The sequence below is a fragment of the Hypomesus transpacificus genome, unplaced genomic scaffold (genome assembly GCF_021917145.1).
Source record: "Hypomesus transpacificus isolate Combined female unplaced genomic scaffold, fHypTra1 scaffold_138, whole genome shotgun sequence".
In the NCBI taxonomy this organism is placed as follows: Eukaryota; Metazoa; Chordata; class Actinopteri; order Osmeriformes; family Osmeridae; genus Hypomesus; species Hypomesus transpacificus.
The window spans coordinates 104,806-118,657 of NW_025813712.1; the positions used below are offsets into that span (position 1 = coordinate 104,806).

General features: G+C 41.7%; 2 protein-coding genes across 4 annotated transcripts in view; one reads left to right on the top strand and one right to left on the bottom strand.

The window, feature by feature from the left end:
- Positions 1-627: 627 nt before the first annotated feature.
- Positions 628-5,910, top strand: rbbp9 (retinoblastoma binding protein 9). Of its 2 annotated transcripts, XM_047051101.1 has the most exons (6): positions 628-854; positions 941-983; positions 1,312-1,417; positions 3,523-3,608; positions 3,746-3,982; positions 5,630-5,910. In XM_047051101.1, the coding sequence occupies exons 1-5, from the start codon at positions 759-761 to the stop codon at positions 3,967-3,969; spliced, it is 555 nt and encodes a 184-aa protein (XP_046907057.1). In that variant the 5' UTR covers positions 628-758; the 3' UTR covers positions 3,970-3,982; positions 5,630-5,910. The 2 variants fall into 2 exon arrangements, with proteins under 2 accessions (XP_046907057.1, XP_046907056.1); XM_047051100.1 differs by lacking the exon at positions 5,630-5,910 and having other exon boundaries at positions 3,746-4,058.
- Positions 4,203-13,852, bottom strand: part of polr3f (polymerase (RNA) III (DNA directed) polypeptide F) — a 30,563-nt gene continuing 20,913 nt past the window's right edge. The window contains exons 3-9 of one of the 2 annotated variants that reach the window (XM_047051099.1): positions 10,214-10,281; positions 10,061-10,128; positions 9,755-9,867; positions 7,061-7,204; positions 6,740-6,847; positions 6,376-6,567; positions 4,203-4,947 (exon numbers count right to left, since the gene is read on the bottom strand). In XM_047051099.1, coding sequence (XP_046907055.1) covers positions 4,870-4,947; positions 6,376-6,567; positions 6,740-6,847; positions 7,061-7,204; positions 9,755-9,867; positions 10,061-10,128; positions 10,214-10,281 — 771 coding nt within the window. In that variant the 3' untranslated portion in view covers positions 4,203-4,869. Of the gene's footprint in view, positions 4,948-6,004; positions 6,568-6,739; positions 6,848-7,060; positions 7,205-9,754; positions 9,868-10,060; positions 10,129-10,213; positions 10,282-13,852 lie in introns of those variants that run through there. The other variant, XM_047051098.1, reaches the window with a different exon arrangement.

Sequence of the window (13,852 nt, forward strand, 5' to 3'; positions counted from 1 at the left end):
CAATAGCCAATCAGAAAATAGCACCATTGTATCTGGGTAAGATTTAATGCAACAACCAATGGAAAAAAAGCATATCCTGTCATTTTTCCCGACTTCATGAGTCGCCGCAGCCGGCTGCAGGCGGCTGACTTGAAACAGTGAATTCTGGGTAGACTTTTTGTCCGACTTGAGACGGCGCCGAGGACACGTCACTGTGACGTCGCCATCAAAGTCCCGTGAGATCGATTCAAGAACTGCCAACTTTGTAACCGAGCGCATTTTCTCAAGAGCAACTGCACGGGTTCAAATGACGACACAGCTATTTCATGATTGGCCAGACTCACACACACAACTTTGACGCGTGTTTTGTAATATTCGGACACCTTCAGTTTAAAAAAAGTTTAATTGAATCAAAAATGTGTTGAAGAAAGGGTTGTAGTCCGCCTCTTCACTTCCGGAAAGACTAAGTTAAATTATAAATAAAGTAAAGTAAGCAAACGCTTACTTTACTTGATTTACGCTTGATCGGCCGATTTACGCTTGATCGGCCATGACTGACATCAACGCAGCAAACCACGAGAAGCTGGAATGTCCGACTTCACAGAGCCGTTTTCAACTCCTCCCCGCCTGCTAGCGGCTACTCTCGCCGGTCGTTTCATGCAGCCGCAGTCCATGTCGAATGCACCTATTCTCTGGTTCATCCATATGCCAATCACGTGGTCATGAGTTAGGCAGGAAGTGGTTTCCATTTATTTCAAACGTGAAGTTAAAACGATTAGATGCCTTTGACCAAAGCTGTAATTGTTCCAGGGAATGGGTCTGGAGATGTGGAACGGTGCAATTGGTATGGTTGGGCCAAAAAACAAATCAATAAGGTATGCTATACACCATATGACGAGTTGACTTGCATTTTGTGAGGGTTTGTTACTAGCCTGCAACTATTAATTTCGTTGATGTTTAGATTCCAGAGATGACTTGTCTGCTGGAAAACATGCCTGATCCAGGTTTGTAGGTTTTTAAACCCTTGTGTTATTTTCGGGTCATTGTGACCCACGTCGTATTGCGACAACTTTACCGCATACCAAAACAAAATTAAGCATTTTCTTTTGACCGCTGGGCTGTCTCAGATCCCCCACATTTCTAAAAGAAAATTATTAAAAGAAAATTATTTTTATTTGTTTTTGTATTGGGTAGAATTGGGTAAACACAACGATGGTTCGTTATGAACCTTTGGGTCATGTGACCTGAAGGCAACACACGGTTTAAAGGCTATCTGTGACAGTCAACGTGGCGGTTGCTAAAAGAGCCAACCGAATTATGTTCTTCATACAGTGACAGCTCGAGAGAGCATATGGTTGCCATACATGGAGTACGAGCTGCAATGTGATGAGGAGACAGTAATCATTGGTCACAGCTCAGGAGCAGCCGCAGCTATGAGGTAAGTGATAATCATCATATTGCTACTGTAGCCTATTACAGAAGCTTACAGAAGCATTACAGTGGGGTCAGGGACAGATTGAAGGAGTCGAAGAACAGGTTTAGCGAGGTGGTGAGGAAGGCTAAAAGACTGTACTCAGAGACACTAAAACACAAATTCTCTGCTAACGATTCTGCTTCTGTCTGGAGATGGCTCAGCCAGATTACCAACTTCAATCCCCGAGCCCCCCACTCCACTAACGACTCTCGTCTGGCCAACAACCTGAACGAGTTCTACTGTCGTTTTGAAAGACAATTGGACTGCCCTGAACTATCCCTCCCTCCCTCCCTCACTCCCCATGACCCAGTGACAACACTCCATTCAGGAGGGTGAAGTTGACAGACTTTTCAAGAGGCAGAACCCACGCAAAGCAGCTGGACCGGACGCTGTCTCCCCTGCCACCCTCAAGAACTGTGCTGACCAGCTGTCTCCGGTGTTCACCTACATTTTAACACCTCCCTGGAGTTATGCCATGTGCCAGCCTGTCTCAAGTCCTCCACCATCATCCCTGTGCCCAAAAGGCCAAGGCCAACAGGACATGACTACAGACCCGTCGCCATGACTTCTGTGGTAATGAAGTCTTTCGAGCGCCTGGTGCTGGCACACCTTCACAATCCATCACAGACCCTCTACTGGACCCCTGCAGTTTGCCTACAGAGCCAACAGGTCTGTGGACGATGCAGTTAACATGGCCCTCCACTTTACAGCACCTGGACTCCCCAGCATCCTACACCAGGATTCTGTTTGTGGACTTCAGCTCTGCATTCAAAACCATCATCCCTGCCCTGCTTGAGGACAAGCTCTCCCAGCTGAATGTGCCTGATTCCACCAGCAGGTGGATCACAGACTTCCTGTCTGACAGGAAGCAGTGTGTTAAGCTGGGTACACAAGTCTCTGACTCCCGTTCTATCAGCACTGGATCTCCTCAGGGCGGCATCCTTTCTCCTCTGCTCTTCTCCCTGTACACCAACAGCTGCACCTCCAGTCATCCGTCCGTCAAACTCCTCAAGTTTGCGGACGACACCACCCTCATTGGGCTCATCTCTGGTGGAGACGGGTCTGATTATAGGTGGGAAGCTGACAACCTGGTGACCTGGTGCAGCCAGAACAACCTATAGCTCAATGCTCTTAAGACAGTGGAGATGGTTGTGGACTTTAGAAAGAATACAGCCCCACTCACCCCCATCACCCTGTGTGACTCCCCAGTCAACACTGTGGAGTTCTTCCACTTCCTGGGCACTATCCTCTCCCAGGACCTCAAGTGGGAACTGAGCATCAGCTCCCTCACCAAGAATGCACAACAGAGGATGTACTTCCTATGGCAGCTGAAGAAATTCAACCTGCCAAAGACGATGATGGTGCACTTTTACAGCCATCATTGAGTCCATCCTCGCCTCCTCCATCACCATCTGGTACGCTGCTGCCAGTACCAAGGACAAGAGCAGGCTGCAGCGTATCATCTGCACTGCTGAGAAGGTGATTGGCTGCAATCTGCCTACCTTCGAGGACCTGAAAACCTCGAGGACCCCGAGGCGAGCGAAGGAAGATTGTGGCTGACTCCTCCCACCCTGGACACTCCGTTTTAGTCACTCCCCTCCGGCAGAGGGCTGCAGTCCATCGGGACCAATACCACACGCCACAAAAACAGTTTCCTCCCATCCACTGTTGGCCTCTTCAACAGGGCCAAGGGTTCACACACTGACATCAATGACTTTAATGTCTTAAACACACTGCATTCCACAATTGTATCTCTTGTACCATTTGTTTTTTTGAAATATTTGTATTTTTATATTGTAACTTATATTTTATATTAATTCTAAATCCACGTAGTATTGTTAGTTTATGTACCCTTAGTATAGTTAGTCCTCATATTAAATTTAAGATTACTATATGTTTAATGTATGCACCTTCCTGCCAAAGCAAATTCCTTGTCTGTGCAAACTTTCATGGTGATTAAAACCCATTCCGATTCTGCTCACAATATTTAGCCAGTTGTATTCCAGGCATTAGTTAGGACCTAGCAAATAGCATTATGTATGGAACATCTCTGTAACTTTGCTGTACAGGTATGCTGAAACTCACAAAGTGTTTGCCATTATCCTGGTGGGAGCATACACCTCTGATCTGGGAGATGCAAATGAGAGAGAAAGTGGTAAGTCTCCAGATGTTAATCATGAACTAAACCCTTCTCAATGTACCAGTCAAAATTATATGATTCACCTCCATCCAAAGTAGTTAACTTTCTGGTCAGAATTGTTCCTCATCCCTCATACAATATTTTCTGCACAGGATATTTCAACCGACCCTGGGAATGGGAAAAAATTAAGGGGAATGCTCGCCATATAGTTCAGTTTGGCTCAACAGATGACCCCTTCTTGCCTTGGGACGAGCAGGAGGCTGTTGCAAAAGGCTTGAAGGCTGACCTTCGCAAATACACGGTGAAAGGCCACTTCCAGAACACACAGTTTCCAGAGCTGATCAACGTAGTGCACAAACTGAGAGCCGGTACATAGAAGACAGCTGGAGGTATCACCTGCAATAAAGGATGACTGATCTTGTGAAACTGCTGAAAGTCAAGAATGACATTAAACACACCACCATTTATACACTGCATTCTTTGGTGTGGACACTTTTAGTATGACATTCTTTTTCATAGTGATACATTTGTGAAGACATACAATATTGACATTAATTTTTTACATTTTTCAAGAACACATTTAATTGTTAGCTGAGCAAACCAAGGCTAATCAATGTCAAGTGCAGTCATACAAACCTTGGTACATGACCAGCATTTTGCTTATAAGCAATATCACAATCAGTGCTAGTGGTCGTTGTGTCTGTACAGTAGCAACTGCCAACAGGTGGCAGCAATTCCAAAGAGAATGTCAAAGCTGGAGAATTCTGGAGGCTGCTAAAGTGAATCTCTCTCCATCACAGCTTTAAGCATGACCATATTTGCCATAAGACAGGTTTTCCAAACTGACTGCTGTGCACACCCTTTATTAGTATAAGTGAAAATATTCCTTTATTATTATAAGTGAAAAAGAATGACAGCAAACCTCAAAGGTCACCAGGCTATTTTCCTACAAAATAGAATCCATTGAATGGGCAGTTAACTTCTAGTTTGACCAAATTCATTAATATCTTTCAGTGCCCATCACATATTCAAAAATCTGAACAGAACATTTCAACGTATTATTTAATATGCCAGATAAATAAGGATATATTTGGATTTTGAGGGATTATTATATATAAATTTTTTAAGATAAGTGGAAATACTGCTGCAATCATCTGTTCTTTGGATGTGTAACCAAGCATCCTATAAACATTTAATAATGTTCGTAGCTGTAACAATATGCAGATTTACTTTCTCCACAGAGAAAAACAATACAAAAGAAATGACATGTCGCTTCTCAAAAGTTGAGCCATTCTGTCATGTAGATACAGTTGGAGGGTGAGATCTCTCCTCCTTCGTGACAGTCATCAAACACCTGTGGAAGATTGAGACAGCCATTACAATGAGCATTGACTTTGTACAAACATGAAATATTAATAATATAAAATAATACATTTTCATCAATGTTTCCATTGAAAATGTATTCTTTTACCAAAACCAAGCAGACGGTCTTGGGTCTTGTACTTACATTTTTCTTTTTCTTTTTTCTGCCCAGACATAACTAGTTTGAGAACAACTTAGTCAAGGGATACAGGGGATTATACATGTACTTTGGTTTCCTCAGCCTCATATAGGGATTATGCTTGTGTGCATTTCACAAGCAAGGATCCCTTAATTATTTAGATATACCATATCTTAACATACCATTGAAACTAACATACTTCATTTGTAAACCCCTCAAAAAAAGTTCTGAACCGTTATTTCAGTCGATTATTCCTCCCCTTCAATAATACCAATTGGTATTGTATTTTATATAATTGGAAAGTCTGATTAGTCACCTTTACAACGAGGTACAACTTGTAAGGATCGTGCTTTTGTGGAATGAGTAACACAGCTGACCGAATGGGTAGCGGCCCAAAAATATGTGCCAAAATCCTCTGCAATATTCTTCTGTTGGTATTCACTCTTGTTTTGAGTTGCTTGGTGGACTGGATAATTGCACTCTCCCACAGTAATAAGGAAAAAACAATACATGTTGGCCATTTTTACACTTTCAGGGACCTCAGTAGCGTGTGGAAGATCCATATGCAGCCACAACAGCTTGGAACCTCCTCTTCATGCTGGTCACCAGCCTGGTTACAGACTGCTGTGGGAGGGCATCCCATTCCTCAACCAGGATTTGTCACAAGTCAGCCAACATGTTTGCGTTGGTCACTCTGCCACATACAGCACACCCAAGCTGATCCCACTTGAAGCTCAAAACCAGAGTGAAGACCAACAGAAGAATATTGCAAAGGATTTTGGCAAATGTTTTATTTATTTTTTGGGCCGTTACCCACACGGTTAGCAGTGTTGCTCATTCCACCAATGCACAATCCTTACAAGTTGTACCTCGTTGTAAAGGTGACTAATCAGGCTTTCCAATTCTATAAAATACAATACCAATTGGTATCATCGCAGGGGAGGAATAATCGACCGAAATAACGTTTCCAAACGTTTTTTGAGGAGTTTATATTAGGCTATTGTATTGTATACTATTTTGTATATTTAGGAGGTTTATTTTAGCTTATCATATATGTCATGTTCTGAGTACTTATATGTTATGTTATGCCAGGTTGCTTTACGTTGTCTTAACCCAAGAATTTCAGTGCCCAGTCGGACCTTGTGTTGTTCTGTGCATCTGACAAAAGACTTGAACTTGATCTAGCCATCTCAGCCAAGGGACTTCCAAAAACAAGACGGTACTATTCAAATGAGCCAGCTGTCTGGTGAAGCCCAGAGGCAGGAAGGGGAGTGGGCTCACCGGACAGAGGCCACAGGGAGCCTTGACCAGGCCCGTGGGCTGGATGATGGGGTTGACTCCTCGGTACAGCTTCACCTGGCCGTCCACACTGCCCACCGTGCCCTCCTTGGCCGCTATGATGGTCATCTCAACCTTCCCGTCGTAAATCAGCGTGTTCAGGATGGTTTCAATGTCTTCCATCGACAGGTCAACCTGTGGTGAGCAGTACATTGTTGACGCATGAGTATGGAACTCTTAATTTCAAGCATTTCATGTGGTTGCAGGTCTTCATGTACGTTGGAACCGGAAGCACTTAAGTATGAAATAAAGGAATGTAAAGTGAAAGAAATAAGTGTCTAAAGTCCATTGCCTGAATTTGTCTCACCTTGCTAATCCCCAGTTCACAAATATACTTCCAAACTTCATGAGAGGTAGCAAAAGAGCTGTTCCTTTGCACCATGGGGCTTTGTTTGCTATCCCTTGCTGCGTCAGCCTAGGTAAGAAAGGCCAACATGACTGGAGTACAGAGTATACAAATTAAGAGTGGCTAAAATCCAATTCAACTATCCAGTTGTAATCACAGTTGCATTAGTAAATAGTATCCTTTTGTACCTGTAATGTTTTCATACAGAAAACTTGTATGCTTATTATAATCATTAAAATTTCAAGTGTTTGCCATTCCAGAGCTGTGTTCCAGTCAGCATACCTTGCTCTGGAGGAACTTGAAACACTGCTGATTGAGAACCTCAACAAATTCAGACTCAAAGTCTTGGTCACTGTACCAGGCTCCCCCAGTCACGGAGCGGTCAGGCTGCAGGTTGTACAACATGTAAACCTTCTTCTTTGAGGCCTGAATGACAAAACCAATTTGGACAGTGAAAAAGTGCACACTGGGATCTGATCAATGAAATCAACATTTAGGTGAGAGATTTAGATTTAGTAACAGGTTTGTTGTGCCCAAAAAACTTGAGCTGCGATTGTTACCCATTACCCTATATAATATGCTGTTTATTTAGCTGATGCATCGATATATTCTCCTTATTAACATTACATCATGAACATGAAAAGTACTTTGAAGAATTACTTATTATTATTTTGGAGGCAGGTGAACGCAGTGTTTGCAGTGTTTCCCCTATTCCCCCCCCCCCCCCGGCCAAAACAAAGTGCTAACCCTATATTTCAGAGCAGCTTAATGTAATAGTCTAATAGCTAATGTAATATTGCACATATTTCCGTCCTATTTCCCCTAAAGAAATAAAATGTGCATACTTAAAGACACATTACAGTATGTTCTAAATGGCATAAATGCTGCCAATTAATAATTGACTAACAACTTATTGTAAATGCAGTGGCCTAGCCTACAGATTAAGGTAGGCCACTCGGAAGTAGGGGTGGAACGGTACACTGAAGTCACGGTTCGGTACGAGGTCGGTACAATGGGGGGAATAGCAAAACAAAAAACCTGCTTCATTTGATCTTGATAGGCTAAGCATTCTGTAGCAAATAATAACAATATACCCACTATTTATACATTAAAACTAGGCTACTTAAGCATAATAATGCACCTAAAATACAAACGTGAGCAAGGGCAGCAATCGCTATCGAATCAACAGACGTGCAATTTCACTAGCAGGGGAAGAATACAAACAACGAAAATCACCAGTTAACTTAATTTAAATTTGCAAGAACTATAGACTAATACAATAACAGGCTTAAATGAACTGACAACATAAATTATCCGACTTTCAGTTCTCAAGGATGCACACGCGCAATCTCAACTGCGGGCCGCCACGGTAAAATCAACATAGGGGAAACACTGTACTGTACATGCAAGTCTTAGCTAAATGTATGATGCGCTTGTCGATCAGTCCTCCTACACCACGACACGATAGGCTACTAGCTGAGCAACAGCGCAAACACAGGCAGGGATACAGTAGCAGCAACGCCGGCCCTGGTCCCTTACATATACAACAAAACACGGACGTTGATGAAGCGCGAGTTGTCAGCTTCACCCTCCGTTTCACTAACGACTGATGGTTGGACTTCTCGTGCTACCGAAAGCTACCTCACGGTGACTGCTCGTTTTATTGACTGAGTGGGAAATGAAAGCGTCAGTTCTACAGACACGGCCCCTGTATGAGCAGCACACAAGCACTCACCTAGCTGAGAAGCTACAGAAGGTCGTGGCAGAGTAGAAACTAGAGAGGCCTGGAAATTTGGAATTTATTGGGTGTGTACAACATCAGCACACGTTAGCAATAACTCATAGATACTACGCTCTGGATAAAAGCGTCTGCTAGACTAAATGCACGTTCTAGTAAGACAGCAATATCAGCGAGCCCTCAGCAATGGTAGCGCAGCTAAAAGTCTAGGAAAGTTTAGGCTATTTTTCGCTATACTTTACTACGAACATTCATATTTAGCACTAGCGTTGCATAGGCTACGTCTTTAGTGTTGCTGCTGCTGCTAGCTATCTCTGACTCGCTCAGGCACAGCTCGGCTACACAGGTAGCGGCGCCAATCAGTTTCAGAGCTAAGGCGGGGCTACAGATTGTCCCTAAAGAACACGAATATCTTACAGTAGTTCCGCATTACATTACTTAATTTGCACGCGAGTTTTATTAATTTTTATACCGTGTATTCTCCGTGCAATTTCACGTACCGAACCATGACGCCCGTACGGTTCGGTACGAATACATGTACCGTTCCACCCCTACTCGGAAGCATGTACACTGTCTGCTTCATTTGATCTTGATAGGCTAAGCATTCTGTAGCAAACAATAACAATATACCCACTATTTATTCATTAAAACTAGGCTACTTAAGCATAATAATGCACCTAAAATACAAACGTGAGCAAGGGCAGCAATCACTATCGAATCAACAGACGTGCAATTTCGCTAGCAGGGGAAGAATACAAACAACGAAAATCACCAGTTAATTTAATTTGAATTTGCAAGAACTATAGACTAATACAATAACAGGCTTTAATGAACTGACAACATAAGTTAAATGACTTTCAGTTCTCAAGGACGAACACGCGCAATCTCAACTGCGCTGTGAAGCGCGTCTGTACTATTCTCCGACATGCGCTCTAACAATCACGGCTGATAGACGGCCTAACATTTTGAACAGCTCTAATTCTGATACCTTGGCGGCAGAAATGTAACCGTGGCGGGCCGCCACGGTAAAATCAACATAGGGGAAACACTGGAACGACTTCACTGTTAGGCGACAGCAAAGTATTCACCCATGTCAGATGTTTGGCATGAATGGTTTTGAAACAACTTAAATCAACTTCAAATACTTTAGTACTAATACAAAAACATTTTTTTATCCCTTTATTGATCCCAAAGGAAATTCCAAGAAGATTTTGAAGACATTAGGAGTTCTCACTCACAGCCACAGACTTGACAGCCTTGATGAGCTTCTTGCTCTCTAGATTCTTGAGGATTTTGTTTATCTCTGTTAGAGGAAGGTTGCTTTTGTATCTAATATCTCTGCTCCATATCCCTGTGTGAAGACAATGCATGAACAACAATGAAAAAAAGGGCCACTCATTAAATAGACAACAATGAAAACCAATGAATGGCATCATTATTAGTGTGTGGTTGGATGTGTGTGTGGAGGGGGGGGGGGGGGGGGGGGGGGGGCAGAGGCAGACATTTCAAAACCACATAGATTTTGTTGGAAATAGTAAGAATACCTTTGTTCCCCGCATCCTCTATAACCTGATACACCAGCTTCTCTTGATTGTCAGAGCCTTTCATTTTGCTTGAATGGTAAATAGGAAGTGAGTATCAAGCCTGTCAGTTATCATAACATGTGTAATGAAAGCATAATGACAAAGCAGACGAACCTGGCTGTTTGGGTATTTTTCATCCGGTACAGAAGTCCAGAGCTGTTTCGTAGCAAGTCCAGCTGACCCTGAATAGATTCATATTTGGTTAATTCAGCCTCATGGTTCAATGAATAAATATCTGACCAAACCATTAATCTAAACCTGCTGGTGTCCTCAATTCCAGCCCCTCAAATAACCTGACTGACAGAATGCTCATCTTTCCATCCACGTTGGACCAGGGCTCTACAGTGCGAGTATTTCACTTGCATTTGTGCCTAAAAATAGGTATGTGCAAACTAGAAAAAAATGTAAGAGCAAAATGCGCAAGTGACAGGCTGTTGTCAATACACGGAACAACAGCGCGATGAAGTGAAGCATACCATTGATTTCACATGAAAAGCAAGTGACGGAGTCGTGACTGCACGATGTGAACATAGCATAATGACGCGTGAGCGACGATTGGCAACCAATGGGCCAGAGCCATATAAAAAAAGAGAGCTGCGACACTCTTTGATCTCGCCAACACGTGATCACTTGGTTCAAGTAGCTCGCAAAAAAAACACTGCTGGCAACCTGTTTGAATGGTTTTCAACAGGACAGACAGCAGCAGCATCTCGATTTTCTGACATTTTCGGTATATTAACACATGATATCAATTGGTTACTGGTGTGTTGTATTATGTATATGTCTGATACTTTATTAACATTTATGTTTTACATTAACTTATAACAGCAATATTGTGAAGCAGAGCTAGAAATGGCTATGCTAGCTACCATACTGTAGCTCACACCAGCTCAATTTAAGACAAGAAAGGAGTTTGGTAAATATGACAGAATATACAAGGCAACCAATTGCATTCAATGAAACATTTTATTATGCTATATGTTCACTGAGAGGGTCAAGTTTGTTTTTAGTGAGTGGACCTGAAATTCCTGCCGAGCGTCGACAGCTTGCTGGACGATAGGGGACCCCTTAATCTGCAATTCATTGTTGCTAGCTCTAATCTATGGAGGACTAAAAGTGCCACAATTAATTAAATAAATACACCATTAAATAAATAAATACACCATTAAATAATTACTTAAATGTGTCATTATGTAATTAAATGTTTCATTAATTAATTAAAATAGGAATTAAATACATATGTGTTCTTAAATGTGTCATTAATTAATTGAAATACCAATTCATTTAATGTGAAATACATATATCATTATTTCACTTTTTAAGTATTTCATGGTACATTTCCCAATGCTAGATTTCCCAATGCTACATTTCAGCTACATTTCACAATGAGTTGTGTTGCAGTGCTTCATTAATTGTGTTATCTGTCAAACTCACCCATCAAAGTCAGTGGGTGGGGCTAGCGCAAATTTAGTCTGATGCTCTTGGTCAGCAGGTCCTGCTTCCACATCGTCAGCTAAGTCTAAAATGTCTCTCACCAACTCCCTAGAAAGTTCATGAAGATCCTCAATCGTCTCTATCCAGGAACTCTACTACAGACCAACGCAATGGATCAGACTAGATTCGCGCGCCCCACCCACTGACTTTGACGGGCGAGTTTGACAGATAACACAATTAATAAAGCACTGCAACACAACTCGTTCTGAAATGTAGCATGAAATGTAGCATTGGGAAATGTACCATGAAATACTAAAATAATTATATGTGTATTTTACATTAAATGAATTGGTATTTTAATTAATTCATGACACATTTAAGAACACATATGTATTTAATTCCTGTTTTAATTAATTAATGACACATTTAATTAATTAATGACACAAGTAATTATTTAATGGTGTATTTATTTATTTAATGGTGTATTTATTTAATTCATTGTGGCACTTTTAGTCCTCCATACTAATCAGATGTGCATTTAGAATCTAACAAGCTACATCTTAAGCAGCTTACACACTGCCCCAACAAACTCCAACAAATCCCAACATTCTAAAGTTCATTCAGTTACTTCTATATTCTATAGTTTCTATATTCTATAGTTATTCAATTACTGCTCAGACAGTAACAGACTTTTTTCAGCTAGCTAATTACTTTTTCTGTGTGTTGTAGTGTCATTTTAAGATCAACGTCATTTTGCGTTATTTATTGTGTGATAAAAAATTGACAAAAAATAAAATTACAACTATTGAAGTTATAATTATTGAAATTAACAGATTATTTTAGACACAGAGTAATCATTCTGTGATAGCCTACCCTATGACCCAATTTTCACGTCGCACGAAACGTTGACGTTACCGGACGGTTGAAGGAGAAAGCGAGCTAGTGCATGGCAGTTTCTAGTTTCAAGTTAAAATCAACAATGCATCGGTTTTTGCTACCTAAAAGTCCACGTTTGGAAGAACGATTAAGAAACAAGAGTGACGTAGAAGAAGAAGAAATGGCAGGGGTACTGGTGTGGATTTTTAAAGAGAGAGGAACGTTGTGGTCAAGGAGGTCAACCCTCCACCACTACGAGGGTGCTAACATGGTGCTAGCAGCATCACTGACATTAGCATGGACGCTCAGGATGGTCCGAGAAGACCAAAACTCCAGAAATATCCACCTCGCATGTTTGGAGTCCAACAAAGGAGTTTTTATAAAAGCTAATTGTAACAGTTTGCGTTGTAACAGTTAGCTGTGTCATTAATTATCATTTGAATGTTGTCTGATTTGCTGCATGCATTGATTGCAGTGTTGCTGAATACTAGTTTCTGTTGATAAGCAACGAAGAGGCCCTTTTTTGCTTTAACATTTTGCCTTATTCCTTTTTTGGAACAGCCTCTAAAAAAATCTGAGACTCTTTAGCCTAGGACAAGCAGTCTGTCTCTGTGCTATGTATAGGCCTACATAAGGTTCAATGTGATTATTGATGAATGTAAACTGGAATAATATACCCTTTTAACGCATTTCAGACTCTTTGTTTTAGTTAATTCTATCTGCTATTCCATGATTCATTTAACTCTGTCTGACATGGTAGGCTAGTGGTCACCTGCGGACTCTAACATGCTGTATGCATTTTGTCAGTGACCGTCGCAGACAGTGCGCGTCCGTTGGAAGTAGCCTAGATAATGACAATAATAATACAATCGGTTTGTCAAGCGCTTTCATGGACCCTAAAGACGCTTCAGAGAGCAAACATTAAAACAGATGATGCATATGGTGGGGAGGTGATGTAGTAGAGAACCATGTGACATAGGCTATCACCCTCGATCATTTCATAGCACCCTCGCTAAAACGCAGAGCTCCCCAGAAATACATGTCTCACGCTGCTACTGCAATACACTGATACTAGTAGCTACTATCAGGGAGCAATGACCATAGTCTAGGCTACTCTACCGTGTTAGCAACTAGTTAAGTCTAGATAGGTGATCTCTCCCTTGTACGTCGCTTTGGATAAAAGCGATGACTACATGTAAATAGGTTATCTTGTTAACAGATTAACATAGTAGAACTAGTTAGCTAGCTAGTCGCGACATTTCTCGGCACTTTTGCTGTCTCGGTTGGAGTAGCCTATGCCTGACTCCTAACGTCGTACAGATGAGTTCTCTCATCCCATCACTCCAGGAGTACATTCTCACGTTCTTGGGTCCAGAAACCAGCCATTGTTGAGCCTAGTTGTCAAGGTAACGAGCTGTCAGAATGTTGGGAGTTCGTTGGAAA

Excerpts from the sequence above, each read along its gene's own strand:
- rbbp9 (XM_047051101.1), top strand. The coding sequence starts at position 759 with ATGCCTTTGACCAAAGCTGTAATTGTTCCAGGGAATGGGTCTGGAGAT. Across the intron at positions 855-940 it reads CCAAAAAACAAATCAATAAG|ATTCCAGAGATGACTTGTCT; the intron begins GTATGCTATACA and ends GTTGATGTTTAG. Across the intron at positions 1,418-3,522 it reads GGAGCAGCCGCAGCTATGAG|GTATGCTGAAACTCACAAAG; the intron begins GTAAGTGATAAT and ends TTTGCTGTACAG.